This window comes from Thunnus albacares, chromosome 14 (assembly GCF_914725855.1).
Source record: "Thunnus albacares chromosome 14, fThuAlb1.1, whole genome shotgun sequence".
NCBI classification, from domain to species: domain Eukaryota; kingdom Metazoa; phylum Chordata; class Actinopteri; order Scombriformes; family Scombridae; genus Thunnus; species Thunnus albacares.
Genome location: NC_058119.1, coordinates 605,937 through 621,513, shown reverse-complemented (window position 1 = coordinate 621,513; position 15,577 = coordinate 605,937). Strand labels below are relative to the sequence as shown.

General features: G+C 38.7%; 1 protein-coding gene across 1 annotated transcript; it reads left to right on the top strand.

The window, feature by feature from the left end:
• The first annotated feature begins 1,497 nt into the window (after positions 1–1,497).
• Positions 1,498–14,686, top strand: degs1 (delta(4)-desaturase, sphingolipid 1). The gene is made up of 3 exons (XM_044372358.1): positions 1,498–1,777; positions 9,707–10,449; positions 12,593–14,686. Exons 1-3 carry the CDS (start codon positions 1,696–1,698, stop codon positions 12,737–12,739), a joined length of 972 nt encoding a protein of 323 aa, XP_044228293.1. The 5' UTR covers positions 1,498–1,695; the 3' UTR covers positions 12,740–14,686.
• Positions 14,687–15,577: the final 891 nt, after the last annotated feature.

Sequence of the window (15,577 nt, the reverse complement as noted above, 5' to 3'; positions counted from 1 at the left end):
TTGGCTATGGGGGCTTGTGACTGACACTGTTGCAGCTGCAGTGTATTACAAAACATGTATATTAGTGTCACTGTCACTTTTGAAATGCATTTAGAAATTATGTTTAGGAATTGACACTGTGCTTTTAAGGTTTACATGGGGAAATTAGTTGAATTCCTTAATTCCCAAAAAGGAAATGGTGTAGGTTAACTCAGCAGCAGAAGTTAAATATTCCTATACCCATGCCTGTAACTACCACGTAGACACCAAAGTCACATCCTCTGTATTGTTTCTGAACATTTGTGAATTTACGGCCTGAGAAGGACTTCACATTCTGTTGCTATATGGTGGGTTTGATGGCAGATTCATGTTTTTAAAATATATTTAAATTGTGAGTGCTTCTAGAAAACACATTTAATGGATACGTTTCAAGTCTGTCTTAAAACAACAGTCAGGTGCCCATATGAATAGTGAAAGAGGTTTTCCTGGCTGTAATTATTCCTCTTGCTCCTACTGACTATTAAAAGATCCCCTTCAAATTTGCTTTCAACGTAAGTGATGGGGGCCAAACTCCACAGTGTGTTTACACACTCATGTTTGCAAAAATGCATTTAAAAGTTAATCTGAAGCTTATAAGAGGCTTCAACAGTCTGAGTTAGTCATATCAAGTGGTTATCTGCCACATTTACAGTCTTTTTAGCATCAAATTCCTTCTTTGTGTTTCCTTGGACAGTGTTTCCCTGTTGAAAAACCTGTTTCAATGCTCCTGTGGGCACCTGACTGTTGTTTTAAGACAGATTTGAAAAATTGTGAACCCATCCTTTGATGAAAATATAATACAGGGATTTAATATTTCTCCATGAGTATTATATCATCATCAGACCACCATGCAGGGAAATAAGATTTACAGAAAATACAATTGAAACAGTGATAATAAAATCAGAACATCTCACACGCTTTTTGATGACTAGTGAATTTTGTTAGGTGGGCGAGGTTGCATGGGGGGGGGGGGGGGTTTTGGACTCCCAGTATTTCAAAAACCCTGGCTATGGCCCTGTTGTACCAGAGTTTTAACAATGTCATGTATTCATCTAACACTAAACACTTTCATTTCGAGTAAAAATGTAAAAATTTGTTAAAATGTCAGTAGGGCCAAGTTTCACCATCAGAGCTGAGAGGCATTGGTGGATAAAGCAGTTACTATTAAACAGACATTGTATTTCATTTTCATTGTGATATTTCCACTCCAAGTTAAGTAGTTTTTAGGTTTTTGAGGAAGACACTGAAAAAATAGCACTATAAGCTGAAACTGAATTTCTTTATTGCCATTAAAAGCAGAACTTCAATAAAGCTCTTATTCTGTTCAGAGGAATCGGACCTGGTTTGGAGCAGTGGTAGGTGGTAACTGCAATAGCAAATAGCAAAATAATACGACGAGGATGGAAATCAGTAAGCACAACAGACAGTAAGAGTTTTATAAGCCTAATTTTAAAAAGGCAACACGTTATGTAGTGCGAGGCCTGCTGGGGGAGGAGCTGCAGAATGGGCAGAGCTGACTGATGTTCGGGCAGGTCAGCCGGGCGGGTCGATAGACTGAAGAAAGGAGGGGGGAACCATAGAGGAGAGGGGAAGAAACCGAGAAGTTTTTTAAATCGCCCTTGGGATTTTTTGATAATTGTTTGTTCAAGAAACTTGTTTAAAACATTAACCAAAAAGATGGGGAACCGGGTCGCCCGTGAGGACTACGAGTGGGTGTATACGGACCAGCCGCATGCCGACAGGAGAAAAGAGATCCTGGGTGAGCTAGCTTATCCGTTAGCAAGTTTTGGATAAACCTATAGTCATCTTAACTTGGATGTAGCCATGTTAACTCAGCTGGGTGGCTATTTTGGTGACTTGTTAAACGTGTAATTGCACATCAATACTAACGTACCAGTGCAGCTGACTCGGTTTGCTAACGTAAGCTAACGGTTCCATGTCCGTCGGTATATTTGCCACAAGTGCTAGCTAACTGACATAGATTAGGTTGAACGGTAGTTAGTGAATAGTCCTTAATGGCTGACACCCATCACCGTAGGTGTTATAAAGATCTAGATTTGTTACAAATAAATTTAATGTACAAGCTAGTTGAAGCTAGTTAGCTTAATGTAACATATAAACGTTAGCAATGTAGAACAACAGTAGTCATTACGCCACTCCCTGAGATGACATAATTCACTGTTGAGCTTCTCACAGGAAAGTTGTACTAACGGTTTAGACACTACCACAGGACACACATTAACCGAGGACCAACCAAAGTCTTAGACCTTTATGCCATATGTTGAATTTGTGTCCCTTAGAAGGTGTTTTGTCGGCTTTTAAGATATATTCAAAGTAGCCAGCGTTAAATGAACACGAGGAGAAAATGACCAAATTCTTTCTGCGAAACCTGCAATTCATACTAAAGCTATATAAACAATTAATTTAAATATGTATATTTACATGAGCAAGCTTAGCAAGGTATGTATTGTGAACAAACAGTGTAAAAATGTTTCTGTCATGCACAACACAGAAGTAGGGTGTAATTGAACTAATACTGTATGAGAGTATTCCAGATACAGTATGTTCTGGACCTGCTTTTTCCAATACTTCATTGTTACACGAATTCAAATTAATTGAGTCAGTGATTGCCAACTCAAAATGACTGATTAAAAGTAACTCTTAAATGTGAAAATGTTCTGCTTTTCTTAATCTTACATTATAGAAAATTAAATATTTTAGGGGTTTAGATTGACATTTCCTGGGTCTGTAGCAAATTGTGATGAGCATTTTTATTTTTTTTACTGTTTATTGATGTTTTGTAGACTAGGGCTGATCAATTAATCAAAATTTTATCAATCACAATATGGTCTACTGCAATTTTCAAATTCACAGGAAGTGCAATTTTAGTGAGAGGCAAAATGTGTCAAAATACCATTCTAAATGAGATATTGTCATCCTAGAGATGTCTACACATCATAATCAACAGACTTAAGAAAACATCTTTGTTTGGTACAGATCCCCACAAAAATCACATCATAATCATATTTATATGTATTTCAATGAAAATGAGAATGATGTAAAAATGATCATTCCCTCTAATATTGCAAATCATATCGCAATTGAATTATCAGTCAAAATGATTGCAAATAGATATTTTTCAAAATCAATCAGCGCTATTGTAGACCAAACCATTTATTGAAGAAAATAAACAGCAAATTTATTGATAAGAATTATGAAAAGAAAATGAAAAGAATTGTTAGTCGCAGCCCTAAAATTTATACTGCTTTATGTAAAATTCAGCCAAACATCTTTGGTATCTTTGGATACCTTGGAATGTCCACTAGACTCCACTAAAAAGTCCTCACCAGAGAGGGTTCAAGAGGTCATGACTTTTTATTCATGGAACTTTTATCACATGATCCCTTTCATTATCATGAGAGGGGAATGGTAGTGAAGTCTGATAACTGAACAAACTTGAGAATGCAAGACACCCAGCTGAATCTAAACCCTTTCTCTACCTAACTACTTTAAACACAGCTTGTCTGTCTCACTTGACAGTGAGAAAGATTTCCTGCCACGCTGCAGATGCGTTGTTATAACAAATTAGATGTGATATTTCCCAAAGCATACCATAGGTGTTGAGAAAAAGACACCAACAATTGAGAGTTCCAAACAGTCCCTGTGTCAGTTGCGTTACTATACATGCAACATAAACAAAACTTTGACTCACTTATTGTGATGGATTGTCGGTGTCAAGCATTGCTGGAATGCCACCAGCTGCCTGGCATGAAGGAAGATGAAAAAAAAACCTCACATTTACTTTTTAGAATAGAATAAAAAATAACTTTGTATCCTAAACCCTACAACACATGGTGAGTGCATGCTCCTCGCTGTAAGCCGTTATTGTTAATGTTGTATGAACATAAAGAAGGAATGGAAAAATTTGAAATTTGATGATTGAACTGAGACACTGACAATCTGACTTGGGGCTCTGTGACGAATGATTCTGATCCTGTTGGATGTTCCGTTTTATTGCGGCAAACACAAAAGGCCTTCTGTTTGTCAAAGTGCCCTTTTATGAAAATCAGGTGGCCTGCTGACCAGGGCTCAGTTTTGGATGATCAAGGATTGATATGTTTTCGGTACAGGCTTTGTATCTATCATGTATTTTCACTGTGAACATAAGAGACACTCAAGTTAATTGGTCAACACAAAGTACTGCCATTGTGTTGAGAACAGAGCCATGGATAAAGATACTCATTGACAGCAGGGCTGTCTCCTAGGTTGAATTATTCATGTTAGTACAGATGGAATGCAGCAGTATCAGGAGATTCTCAGGCACTGCTACGCTACAGATTAGTTAGGTTGCTGTGACTGCCTTTCCACAGAGGTAGCAGACATAGTATCTGAAGAGCAGGAAATTTATTCAAATTATTTAGAGCTGGGTATGAAACCTCCAAACTTTTTGAATTGTGTCCACACTGTAATTTGTCAACAAATCAACAAATTCTTGGTCAGATTCTTGTAAACTTGTTCATAAATAATCAAGATTTTATATCAATATCAAGATTTTGTTTATTTGGTAGGGGTTATTTCCTGTGGTGGAAGGGACAGACTAACAAATTGCCTGTGAAACAGGGGTGTATTCAAAACACCTCCGTTGTTTTCACAACTTTGAACTCGTCTTACCTAATGGAGACTGCTGGTTCTAACTGTACCCAATGTTTACTGAGCATTTACTGAACATACTGAACGTTTACTGAATCAGTGTTTCTCCTATAATTATCACAACAAGAACCCCTGCCAATCAATAGCTTTTGGGAGTCTCTGTGCAGCGCTGTTAGGTACGTGAGTCAACCTCTGTGTTGTTGCCTGGGAAACTATTGGTAGCGCAACTCCGTTAAGGAATACAGCATTGTGTAATATGTTTGCGTAGTGAGTGGGAAAGAGCAAGCGGCAGAGAAGTGACGGTGGATGCGAGCGGAGCAGAGGTTAACAGTAAGTTGTCAGTCTGGCAGTAAATGTACAGTACAGACTACAGTGTGTCAGTTAAGAAATGCTAAAAAGTCACGTCTGTTGTTCCCTCAAGTGCTGGAAACGTGAAGGGGGTTAGCTCCAAAGTTAGCAACAATGGGTTGGTCTAACCCGAAGACGTTAAACAGAGAAATAGAGAACAGAGAAATGTGTGGCTGCTGAGTTCACTGTGCACTCTGTCCTGTTACATCCCTAACCCGTGCAGGGCTCTAAAAGGGAGCACTATATTTAGAATCTTACTCCAGATGATTGTGTGCCAAATCATTTACCCATGTCAATGTCACTGGCAGTTAAGTGATCTTGATGAAGGTCACTGTCTGACCAACAGGAAAACAGCAGAGAAAAGTGTGTAAGAGTAGCTTTTTTGATCCAGAAAAGTAGACTGCATTCATTTGGAAGCATCCTCCAGTCTTCTGCCTGTAAGAGAATAATGAAATCCAAGTGACATTTGCTGACCAACATCACTGTTAGTTGTAAAAAGAGAAGTAGGTGTGTGTGTGTGTGTGTAATGGAATAAGAGGCAGTGTAGAGCAGCCTCTCTGCTGTGCCATTATTACCGGAGAAAGCCATCATTATACAAATGCTGTACAGATTGTGGAAAGAGTTCTTTTCTTTTCCCTAGCAGAGTTAGTGTAAGTTTTGTTAAGTGTTGCAGTGTGAGTTGGTCAGCTGGTCTTAATTGTTAGTGCTGGAGTTTGGTGCTCCACCAACAGTCTGTGTGTGATGGGGTACAACATATTCATTCAGCCCAAATGCTGCCTTTTTTTTAAGATGAATGCAGTGTCTCCCCTAGGTTGACTGCTTTGGTGCGACAACATAACTCGGGAGAGACTCCGCAGTTCAGCACTTCTTTGTTAAGAAGCGGCTGAGATTGCTAACTTTGGAGCTAACCCCCTTCACTTTTCCAGCAGTTGGGGAAACAACAGACGAGACTTTTTTTGGTTTTGAGAAGCTTCAGCATTTATTAACTGACACACTGTAGTCTGTACTGTACATTTAGCTACTGTCAGATTGACAACTTACTACTAACCTTTTCCTCTGCTCCTTGCATTCACCGTCTCTTTTCTGCCACTCGCTCTCTTGGTTAACCACACACTTGCTACACACACATTATGCTCTGCCCTATTCCTTCAAAGAGCTACGCTACTCTTTTAACAGTATCTTTCACACAGATCTCCTTTGAAGAACAAGGAGAGGGCATGTTCTGGCACTATTCCATGACTCAAAACAATTCCATGATAACATAGGGTGTTATCGTGCTCGCACAGTGTGCGAGTGAAAATCATTAGTAGCCCGTTGATATTAATGATTGTGTGAAATTTTAGCGGTGGCACTCATAATTCGGCACTGCAGAATGAATATAGGGGAAAAACTGTGAACTGCAAAAAATTCTAGCATGTGGGCGCTGTAGACCGCCCTCGCAGTAGAGGTACACCTTTTTTGTTCTGTTCATATAATGTTATTAACGACATAGAAAAATCAAAATTTGAAATCTGTGAATCAATTCAGAATCATAGGAGATAAGAATCACAATTCTTATGTGAATTTTTGTATAAAAATAGGGGTGTAATTATGTAATTTTTGTATGGCTATTGGTGTTTTAACAACATTAAACACAGATTGTGCTTATATTGATAAACCTATGGCTTTTGTAGAGAACTTAATACTTTGTAAAGTAAAGGTTTACTTTAAACAGCAGTATTTCTTAATGGTTGACTTGAAAGACAATACAAACTCAACAACATGAACAATAGGTGGTTTTATAAGGCTCTAACTCTATCTTAGTTTGTAATTTCTGCTCATGTTGGAGTTCTGAGTTTCTGTGTATCTGTCTTCCTGCAGTTTTTGACCCTCTCAGAGGTGTATTGAGGCATTGTTATTGCCTTGCAAAGAGCTTTGCTATGGACAGTCACATGCCTGAGGCCCAGCTCAGCTTTGTAAGGGGGGAGGCAGCGGCACATTGTGGTGATGACTCAGAATGTGGTGTTTGCTGAGACTTGTCTTTCTGCAGTACCCTCCCTGTTGTTATGCAAATAAAACACATACATGTAGCCTGGAGGCCAACTTTACATCTCTTAAAAGCAAAGGAATTTTAAATGGCTGAGCAGGTAAACTTGTGTGACTTGGGTTTTTATTATGGACATCAATTTTAATCACTATTCACCATGATGTTTCACTGTATTATATCTGGCCTTTTATTGTTATGCTTTAACTAAGTCAGTACAGGTTTGAGCAGTTGGACAGTGAAGTCACTGGACTGAATCCACGGTCAGTGTAAAAATATGTTGTAGAAGTTTGCCGTGGGGGGGTCAGAGATAGGGCTTTGAGGTGATGAAAAAGGAGTACTGAAGCATGAAACAAGAAAATTGAGATCTAGTATTGATTAAAAAACAGTAATAAATAAAATACTATATTCAGTAACAGTATGTAATTATATATAGAGTATTTATAGTGACATTGTGCTGTTTTATTATAACTGATGTACAGACTAAAGAGACCTTACCCTACATGTTAAACAAAAGCAGCAGATAGAAAACAATAAGTGTTCATCCTCTATTTCTAGATCAATGTTATTGCTGGAAATACAACTAAAACAGTGCTGCTTTATTTTCACATGCAATTATTGGTATGATAAAACATAAACAGTAGTATCAGGATGTGCAGGATTTGTTCCATTCAAGTGTCTATGCCATATTGGCTCCTACTGGGAATCAATTGATGGGCAGTTAGGAAGTTGTTCAGCAGTTTACTTTTAAATGAAGGAGTTTCAAAATGAACCTTCCTTGTGCTGCCCTCTCCCTCCTACAGCTGACTTGATGATAGATTAACTTTAGTTCAGTGTAAAGGTCAAAAAAGTGGTCATGTTCAGCAAGTTCTTAAACACATCAATTGCCTTATCAACACCTGGCTGTTTGCACTGCAAACCACAGTTAGCACAGCTTGACAGGACTTAACATTAATTCAAGTCTAGCTGGGGCCTCACAATACCTTTCAGTCTTTGTCTTAGACATAGACATTTGTAAACGTTCTGGCAGAGGAACGCACATGGAAATGATTATCAATCCTGGCTTAATCTGGTACATTGGTATTTGAATGTTGATTGATGTGTAGATAAATAGTCACATAAAAAGAGGTGGAACACATTGACTACATAATGAAAAGCTATATACAGATTTCCTCTGTAATCACTACAGGTTTTATAGGTTTTACAGGTTTTATTCAAACTGAAATAAGAATAGAGATGGACGGTAAATATAGCCAGTAAGACTGTCTGCCTGTGACAGGACACTGATGTCACCACTTTGTGTAAAGATTTGATGTATGTATGAAAACAAGGTCTTCATCTGTGTTGGAGAACCATCAAATTAATATAAAATAGGTGGTGCCATCATGAAACAAAAAATCTAAGTTAGAAGAACACAGGTTCCTTATCTAATAGAACAGATATGTGCAGTATGCTGTAGCAGGAAAAAACATTTTAATTTAAGTTAGACTTAAGTCAGCTGTTTACTACCAATTTCTGAGTCGTGTCAGCTTCCACAGTGTGTTTTGTGGTGGCTGGTAATCGATGGAGTTACTTGCTACCGCCACTCACTACTTTTTACATCAGGACCTTTGTTTACACCTTGCTGCACACAGATATGATGGAAGACATGGTCGTACCTGACAACTTTCGAAAAAGTGGGATTTAGTGGCAAAAATGGATGAAATGGCCAGTTTGGTACATTATTTTTAACTAATTATTGGTATGATAATTTTTGTATTTATGATTAAGATATTACTTTTTTTTACATTTCAAAGTTAAATAGTTTCGCTTTACGGTGTGACATTCTGTAAAGATTCTTACGAATTTTTGGTAAGTCCTACATATGGAAACCTATTCTTCAAAGCTGTTAGTGACTGCACACACAGACACTCCTAGTGTGAAGTGAAGTATAACCTTATGTTCACCCGAAGTGCTTGTACATCACAATGTGGTTATGCAGGGTACTAATGTACAGTTCCTTTTGCCTTGGCATGTACTGTACGTGATTTCTTTTGCTGCTGCCTTCTTACGGGCGGCTGTGGCTCAGGAAGTAGAGCGGGTCGTCCACTAATCGGAAGATCGGCGGTTCGATTCCCGGCTCCTCCAGTCCACATGCCGATGTGTCCTTGGGCAAGATACTTAACCCCAAATTGCTCCTGATGGCTGTACCATCAGTGTATGAATGTGTGTGAATGGTTAGCTTCCTCTGATGGGCAGGTTGGGACCTTGCATGGTAGCCCCTGTACCCATTCAGCGTATGAATGTGTGAATGGGTGAATGTGATTTGTAGTGTAAAAAGCGCTTTGAGTGGTCGGAAGACTAGAAAGGCGCTATACAAGTACAGTCCATTTACTAATCAAAGAATAGCGGAATTTAAAAATACATTTCACAAGTTAACAATCAGTAGTTGACTCGGTCACATTTGTGTCCAGTCTACTACTTTTTCTTCTATTAATCTAAATAATGCAGATGTACCAAACTTTTCCTTGATCTTTTTGAGGCTTTTTGACAAAGTATAAGTAGTTTTGAGTGGAAACATAAGTTGAATTCCTTCATTTAAATGTTAGGTCATGTCATGTAAATCAAATACAAAGTTTTATTTTCAGTACATTCATTTAATTTGATTCTCTTGTTTTTCTCTTGCAGCAAAATACCCAGAAATCAAGTCGTTGATGGGTCCTGACCCAAGGCTGAAATGGATTGTGTGCATGATGGTGGCTATACAGTTTTTAGCTTTCTACCTGGTCAAAGACTTGGACTGGAAATGGGTTTTGTTTTGGACTTATGCCTTCGGCAGCTGTATCAACCACTCAATGACCCTCGCTATTCACGAGATTTCCCACAACACGGCCTTTGGAAACAACAAGGCCATGTGGAACCGCTACTTTGCCATGTTTGCCAACCTGCCCATCGGTCTGCCCTACTCGGCCTCCTTCAAACGGTATCACCTGGACCATCACCGCTACCTGGGCGGAGACGGTGTAGATGTAGACATCCCCACTGAGTTTGAAGGCTGGTTCTTCTGCACACGCTTCCGCAAATTCATCTGGATTATTCTGCAGCCTCTGTTCTATGCCATCCGGCCTCTCTGCATCAACCCCAAACCCATCACTCAGTTGGAGGTGACCAACGTGGCCTTCCAGCTCACCTTTGACATTCTGCTGTATTGGCTGTGGGGGGCTAAGCCTGTGGTCTACATGCTGGCTGGCTCCATGCTGGGGATGGGACTGCACCCCATTTCTGGCCACTTCATAGCTGAGCACTACATGTTCCTCAAGGGCCATGAGACCTACTCCTACTATGGCTCCCTCAACCTGCTCACCTTCAATGTGGGCTACCACAACGAGCACCATGACTTCCCCAGCATCCCAGGACGCAGGCTGCCCATGGTTAGTACATCTGGAGATGGAGATCAGTGTTACCCACAGGGGGCACACTTTTCAATCAAACCACACTGTCAGCTGCATTTCCATGATGTTAGAAAGGAGGAAATAATTTTGGTGAATACAAATCTGTGTGTGTGCTTGTAGTTTATCCTCGCTCTGTGACAAAGGGTTGTTATAACCAGAAAGTGTTAGATATGGAGATAACACAAATTCAATCAGTAACTTGTGAGAATAGTTCAGTTTTAAAAATCCGATGTGTAACATTTGTTATCTAAAGATAATGAGATAATTAGGTCAAGATTTCACATAATGGGTGCAAAAATAATGTATTTATCATGGCCCTTCTTTTTTAAAAAAATTTGTAGATAATGTTGTAAAGAGTTGTGAACAATACTTTGTTCTTACAGTCAGGTTTTTTTAATAAATGTGTATCAGGACTGTAAAGGTACTCTCCCTGATTATTAGATTAGACTCATTTTGCCATTACACAGAGTACCAGTACAGCGAAATGCACTTTAGCATCTAACCAGGAAGTGCAAAGCACATATAAGTAAATGATGAAACTGTTACAATAGCCAGTACCAGCTCACAGCCTGACATGATCAGTATTCATTTGAAACTCAGCACAGGTCACTTTCAAGCTTACCTGAAAGTTACAGAATACAGCTCTCCCCAGACTCTGCTGTACTGTATGCTAATGTTATTATGCTAATATATTATAGACTTAACATGTAAACAGTTAGAATTTTAAAATGCTAACTGTATGCATGTTAACATAGTACAGTATTCATACTAAAGTTTGCATTAGAGATGCACCGATATGGAATTTCAGCACCGATAATGATATCTCATAATTATCTGTTTGATGTGGCCAATACCAATATGATAACCAATAATACTACTCATAGTGGCTGTGGATGAGAGGGGACACAGAGTTGAATGTGGGGGGAGCGGTCACATGTCTGCAAGTTTATGCTCTGCTTGTTCAACAGTTGTTTGATCAATTGCTCGCATTGTCTCACTTACTGGCAGATATTGTTGCACTTTTATCTGCCAGTAAGTGAGCAGTCATAGTCTACTCAAGTAAAATATCTAAAGTCTGTTTTCTTCTCTTGTCAGCAGCCAAGGCTCTGTATTTTTAGATATAATTATTGGATGAAATTCCATTATCAGAACAATAACAATAATTTAGTTTTAATTCTTACAAGCCAATAACATATCGGCCAGCGATATATCATGCATTCTTAGTTAGCATGGTAAATGCAAATTGTGTGTATGTTTATTTCCTTACCTACAGTACCAATCAAGAGTTTGGGCACACTTTGTCATTCAAGGTAATAGGAAGGTGTGTTTAAATTTTTGACTGGTACTGTACATAGATTAGAAAAGATTTGGTTCTATTACGTAGATTCCATTCAGTAAAATAAATCTTCATCCAGTATCATGGCTAAAAAGTTTTTGGACCTTTTATATAATTTGTTTGTCACATTTGCCAGACACCAGTCTTGTATAATAAGAGCAGAAAAATCAACTAAAATCTGCAGCAGTAAAGATAAGATGGACTATAAAACAACAATTACTGTATATATAACTAGATAGATAGAAGAGCTGTAAAGACATCATCCAGTGCTGTAAAAAGGGTCTAACCCAGATACTGCAGTTCAAATGGCCTATCATTTCTTGGAAAGAACTGTCTTTTGGTTCAAATTATTGAAAGAATTGGAATTTCTTTGAAAGAACATCTCCTTTTAAACCCAACTAAATATTCATCCATTATTGATTTATTATTGGACATTTTATTCTCCATTAACAGCATGTTGATTTGTATACTTACCTACTGGCACATTTCACATTTTTGCATTTTCAATTTTCAGAGTCCTTTTCTTTACACTTCATGGAAATGATTAGGAAATGACAGACTTGACATAGGGTTTTGTCAGGGGTTTAAGCATTACAAAGTTAGATTTCTTTATGACATGTCTGCTGCCTGCAGGCTTTATCAGTTCTGTCCACTCACAGTTAATCTTATCAGCAGCACCCAACCCCAACAGTTTCACTTCTGCGTAGACAAAAGTGAAAGTTCAAAAATGTAATCTAAAGGCAGCATTCCACGGTGTTTATTCATCTGTTTCCTCTTGGTTTGTAGGTGAAGAAAATAGCAGCAGAGTATTATGATGACCTGCCTCAGTACACATCATGGGTGAAGGTTCTGTACGATTTCATCATGGATGATGCACTCAGCCCGTATTCTCGAGTCAAGAGGAAGCTGAAGGGAGACGTCAAACAGGAGTAACTTCACTGAAAGCTTCTCTGGAACAAAGCTGCAGCATCCACCATGACAGCAGCCTGCCGCACCATCCTATAGACTAACAGCTTCTGCATATTAATACATTCAACATCTGAAATAAGGGTGGAGATGGTGCACGTGTTTGGAGTACTTTTCCTCCACAACAAGAGGAAATGGATCCAGGTCATAAAAACAACTGCTCACACATTTATTTGTAACTCATGGCCAAGACAAGTGATATTAGTTTGGAACATAAGAGTTTGTTAGCACCTATAGACAGCGCCAAAGACTGGTTGCACAAAGATTTGCTTAGATCAAACAGATAGTTTAATCTAAGATAGACATCTAATTTGCTGAATGAAATAAGACTGGTTGGATTGCCATGAAATTTGGTACAAGCATTCATGGCCCCCTCGGCATGAATAGTCATCATTGTGGTGATCTCCTGCCTTTTTTAAATTTCAAGTTGCCCTATAATTTGGTTTATGATTGTCTTTAAAAGTAACCGCTGATGTCCACTGAATGTGGCTTCAAGACATTCCAGCTCTGTTGCCACTGTGAGAGACGGTCCACTGCCGTTCTAGCCGCTATGCTAATATGTACTGGATGTGTGAGCAGAGGGTCTTAGGAAACAGCCCATGTGTCCTCTACTTGTCAGCAGCTTAAATTGGTTAGTCTTTATTTGTATTTAATCCCCTCCAGACATTTAAAAAACATTAATGTGTGTCTGATATGTTTTTTCCACAAAAAAAGTATAATTACCATGTTAAAATCCCTAAATTAATATCTACTCCCTCTCCCTCATTAAAAATTCCAGAATCTATGAATATACAGATATTGTTCATTTCAGAAGTTTAACTGTACGATAGAAGATGTCTCCTACTTCCCTGTTTAGTCCACTCTAAGTGTTTACTGGAGGCTTCAAGTTTTTGCAACATTATGAGTGGAGGGGATCTTTTAACTGTTTTAATTCACGTTAGTGTGAACAAACACAAGACTGACCTAACTATAGTCTTAGATATTTTTGTGCAACCAGCTCTGAACATTAGCCATCAACATTGGTACACTAAAAAGCTGTTGCACCACCTACTCTTGTTTGATGACTGAGTACAAACCATGTCAAAGGTGGTCAGTGTTGCAGTTTATATTCTGCCACAGAGATTAATTGTATACAACTGGAGGTCAACAACATAAAAGCAGCTGTGTTATTTGTCGAGCGCATCACTGTGTCTGTGTGTGTGTGTGTGAGTGTGTATTTTATATCGTGGACCAAAGTTGAACTCTGAGTGAATCCACTCCTCATTTAGACCCCTCCATTTTAATAGGTTGTTGCAACATATTGCTGTCATGTGTGAGCTGATCTGTTTGATATCACATGTATTAAGTTTATGGGGCGGCTTCCATTGGTTGCTTTATATGTCAAATGTAGAAGCTAACCTTTTCTAGCCTATGACCATTTTTTTCTCAACTGCTGTGCTTTTTAACACTTCATTTTACCACAACATTCTACAACCTGTTGTCCTGCTTCCATACAATCGAGTCAGTTTGAGGTAGTGTTGTATGTGAGATGAAAGTGTCACTCGTGCCTCTGAGCTTTGGTCTCAATTCCACGTCTGTGGTCTTAATTTAAATTTTATGAATTCATTCACTTGATGAAAATCTGTATGCCAATGATTGAAAGTGTTTAAAGTTAAAATCATTGTTTTTTTGTTCATGTTCTCTGGCTTAAGGTTGTACAGGAGGGACTGTAGCTACAACTGAGGTCATGTACTCTGTCTGTCATGATTTAGCAACCGAGTTACGGTTGGTATTGAACTGGCTGATTCCACTTTTTCCATACAGTTAATTTTGACTATATTAAAGCCAATAAAATAAGTGAATTAAAAAGACTCACTATTTTCCCATTAGAATTTCACAATTGTACTTTTTTCCTCGATTAAATGTTTAACTATGCACACTCTGAACAAGTCTTCATTCCCCCTCCTCTCATCCATCCTGCTCTGCCTGTTAAATTCAACAATGTTGTCTGTTTGAGATTATATTTCTAGGGAATGACAGCTTCTTCTTCATAGCCAGAGACAGGAAGCAGCCATATTAAAGGCCATTGAAAAAGATGTAGTTGTCCACCTCTCTTGAAATGTCTGTCCAGTATCCACCAGCTCATCCTCTCTGTTACAGACGTGGCCGAAAATATTGGTAGCCTTCCACCTTTTTTTGAAAAAACTAAATTTTCTCTGCATTAAGTTGAAACTGAAGGAAGTGTATGGTATCCATCGTTCTATTATGATGTCAATATGCCTATTTTCTTCGGTTCTCAGTAGAAATAGACAGGGAAAACTATCTGTTGACAGTCATATGACATCATACCAGCAACATTACACCTTTCACTATAGTTTCAATGTCTATATCTGTAGAATATGTCACAGACATGAAGTGTCACCACTACGGGTCAGCCTGCGCGGTGCACGCCGGGGCAGGAAGCCTCTCTGGCGGGGAACTCCGGAGAGTCGGTGACACACGGAGCTTCTTTTCTCGACTCATGTCGCTTTCCGTGATAAAATAAAATAAAAAATTAAAAAACACGTCCTTTTTGAGGAGTGTATGTGGCTGACAGAGCTATACCCAACCAAATCCCACCATGCCCATCAGAAAGAAAGCCGCTTTCACCTCACATAGTTTATTTATTTCTAACCATTGAGCACATGCTTCTTAATCGTTTTCTGACTAAACTAAATCTAAATGGAATTTATAATTAAATTATATGAAACATGCAATTATTGATGGCCATTATCAAAATCAAACCCTATGTAGAAAGATAGAGCTGGCAGCATAAGCGCCGCAGCA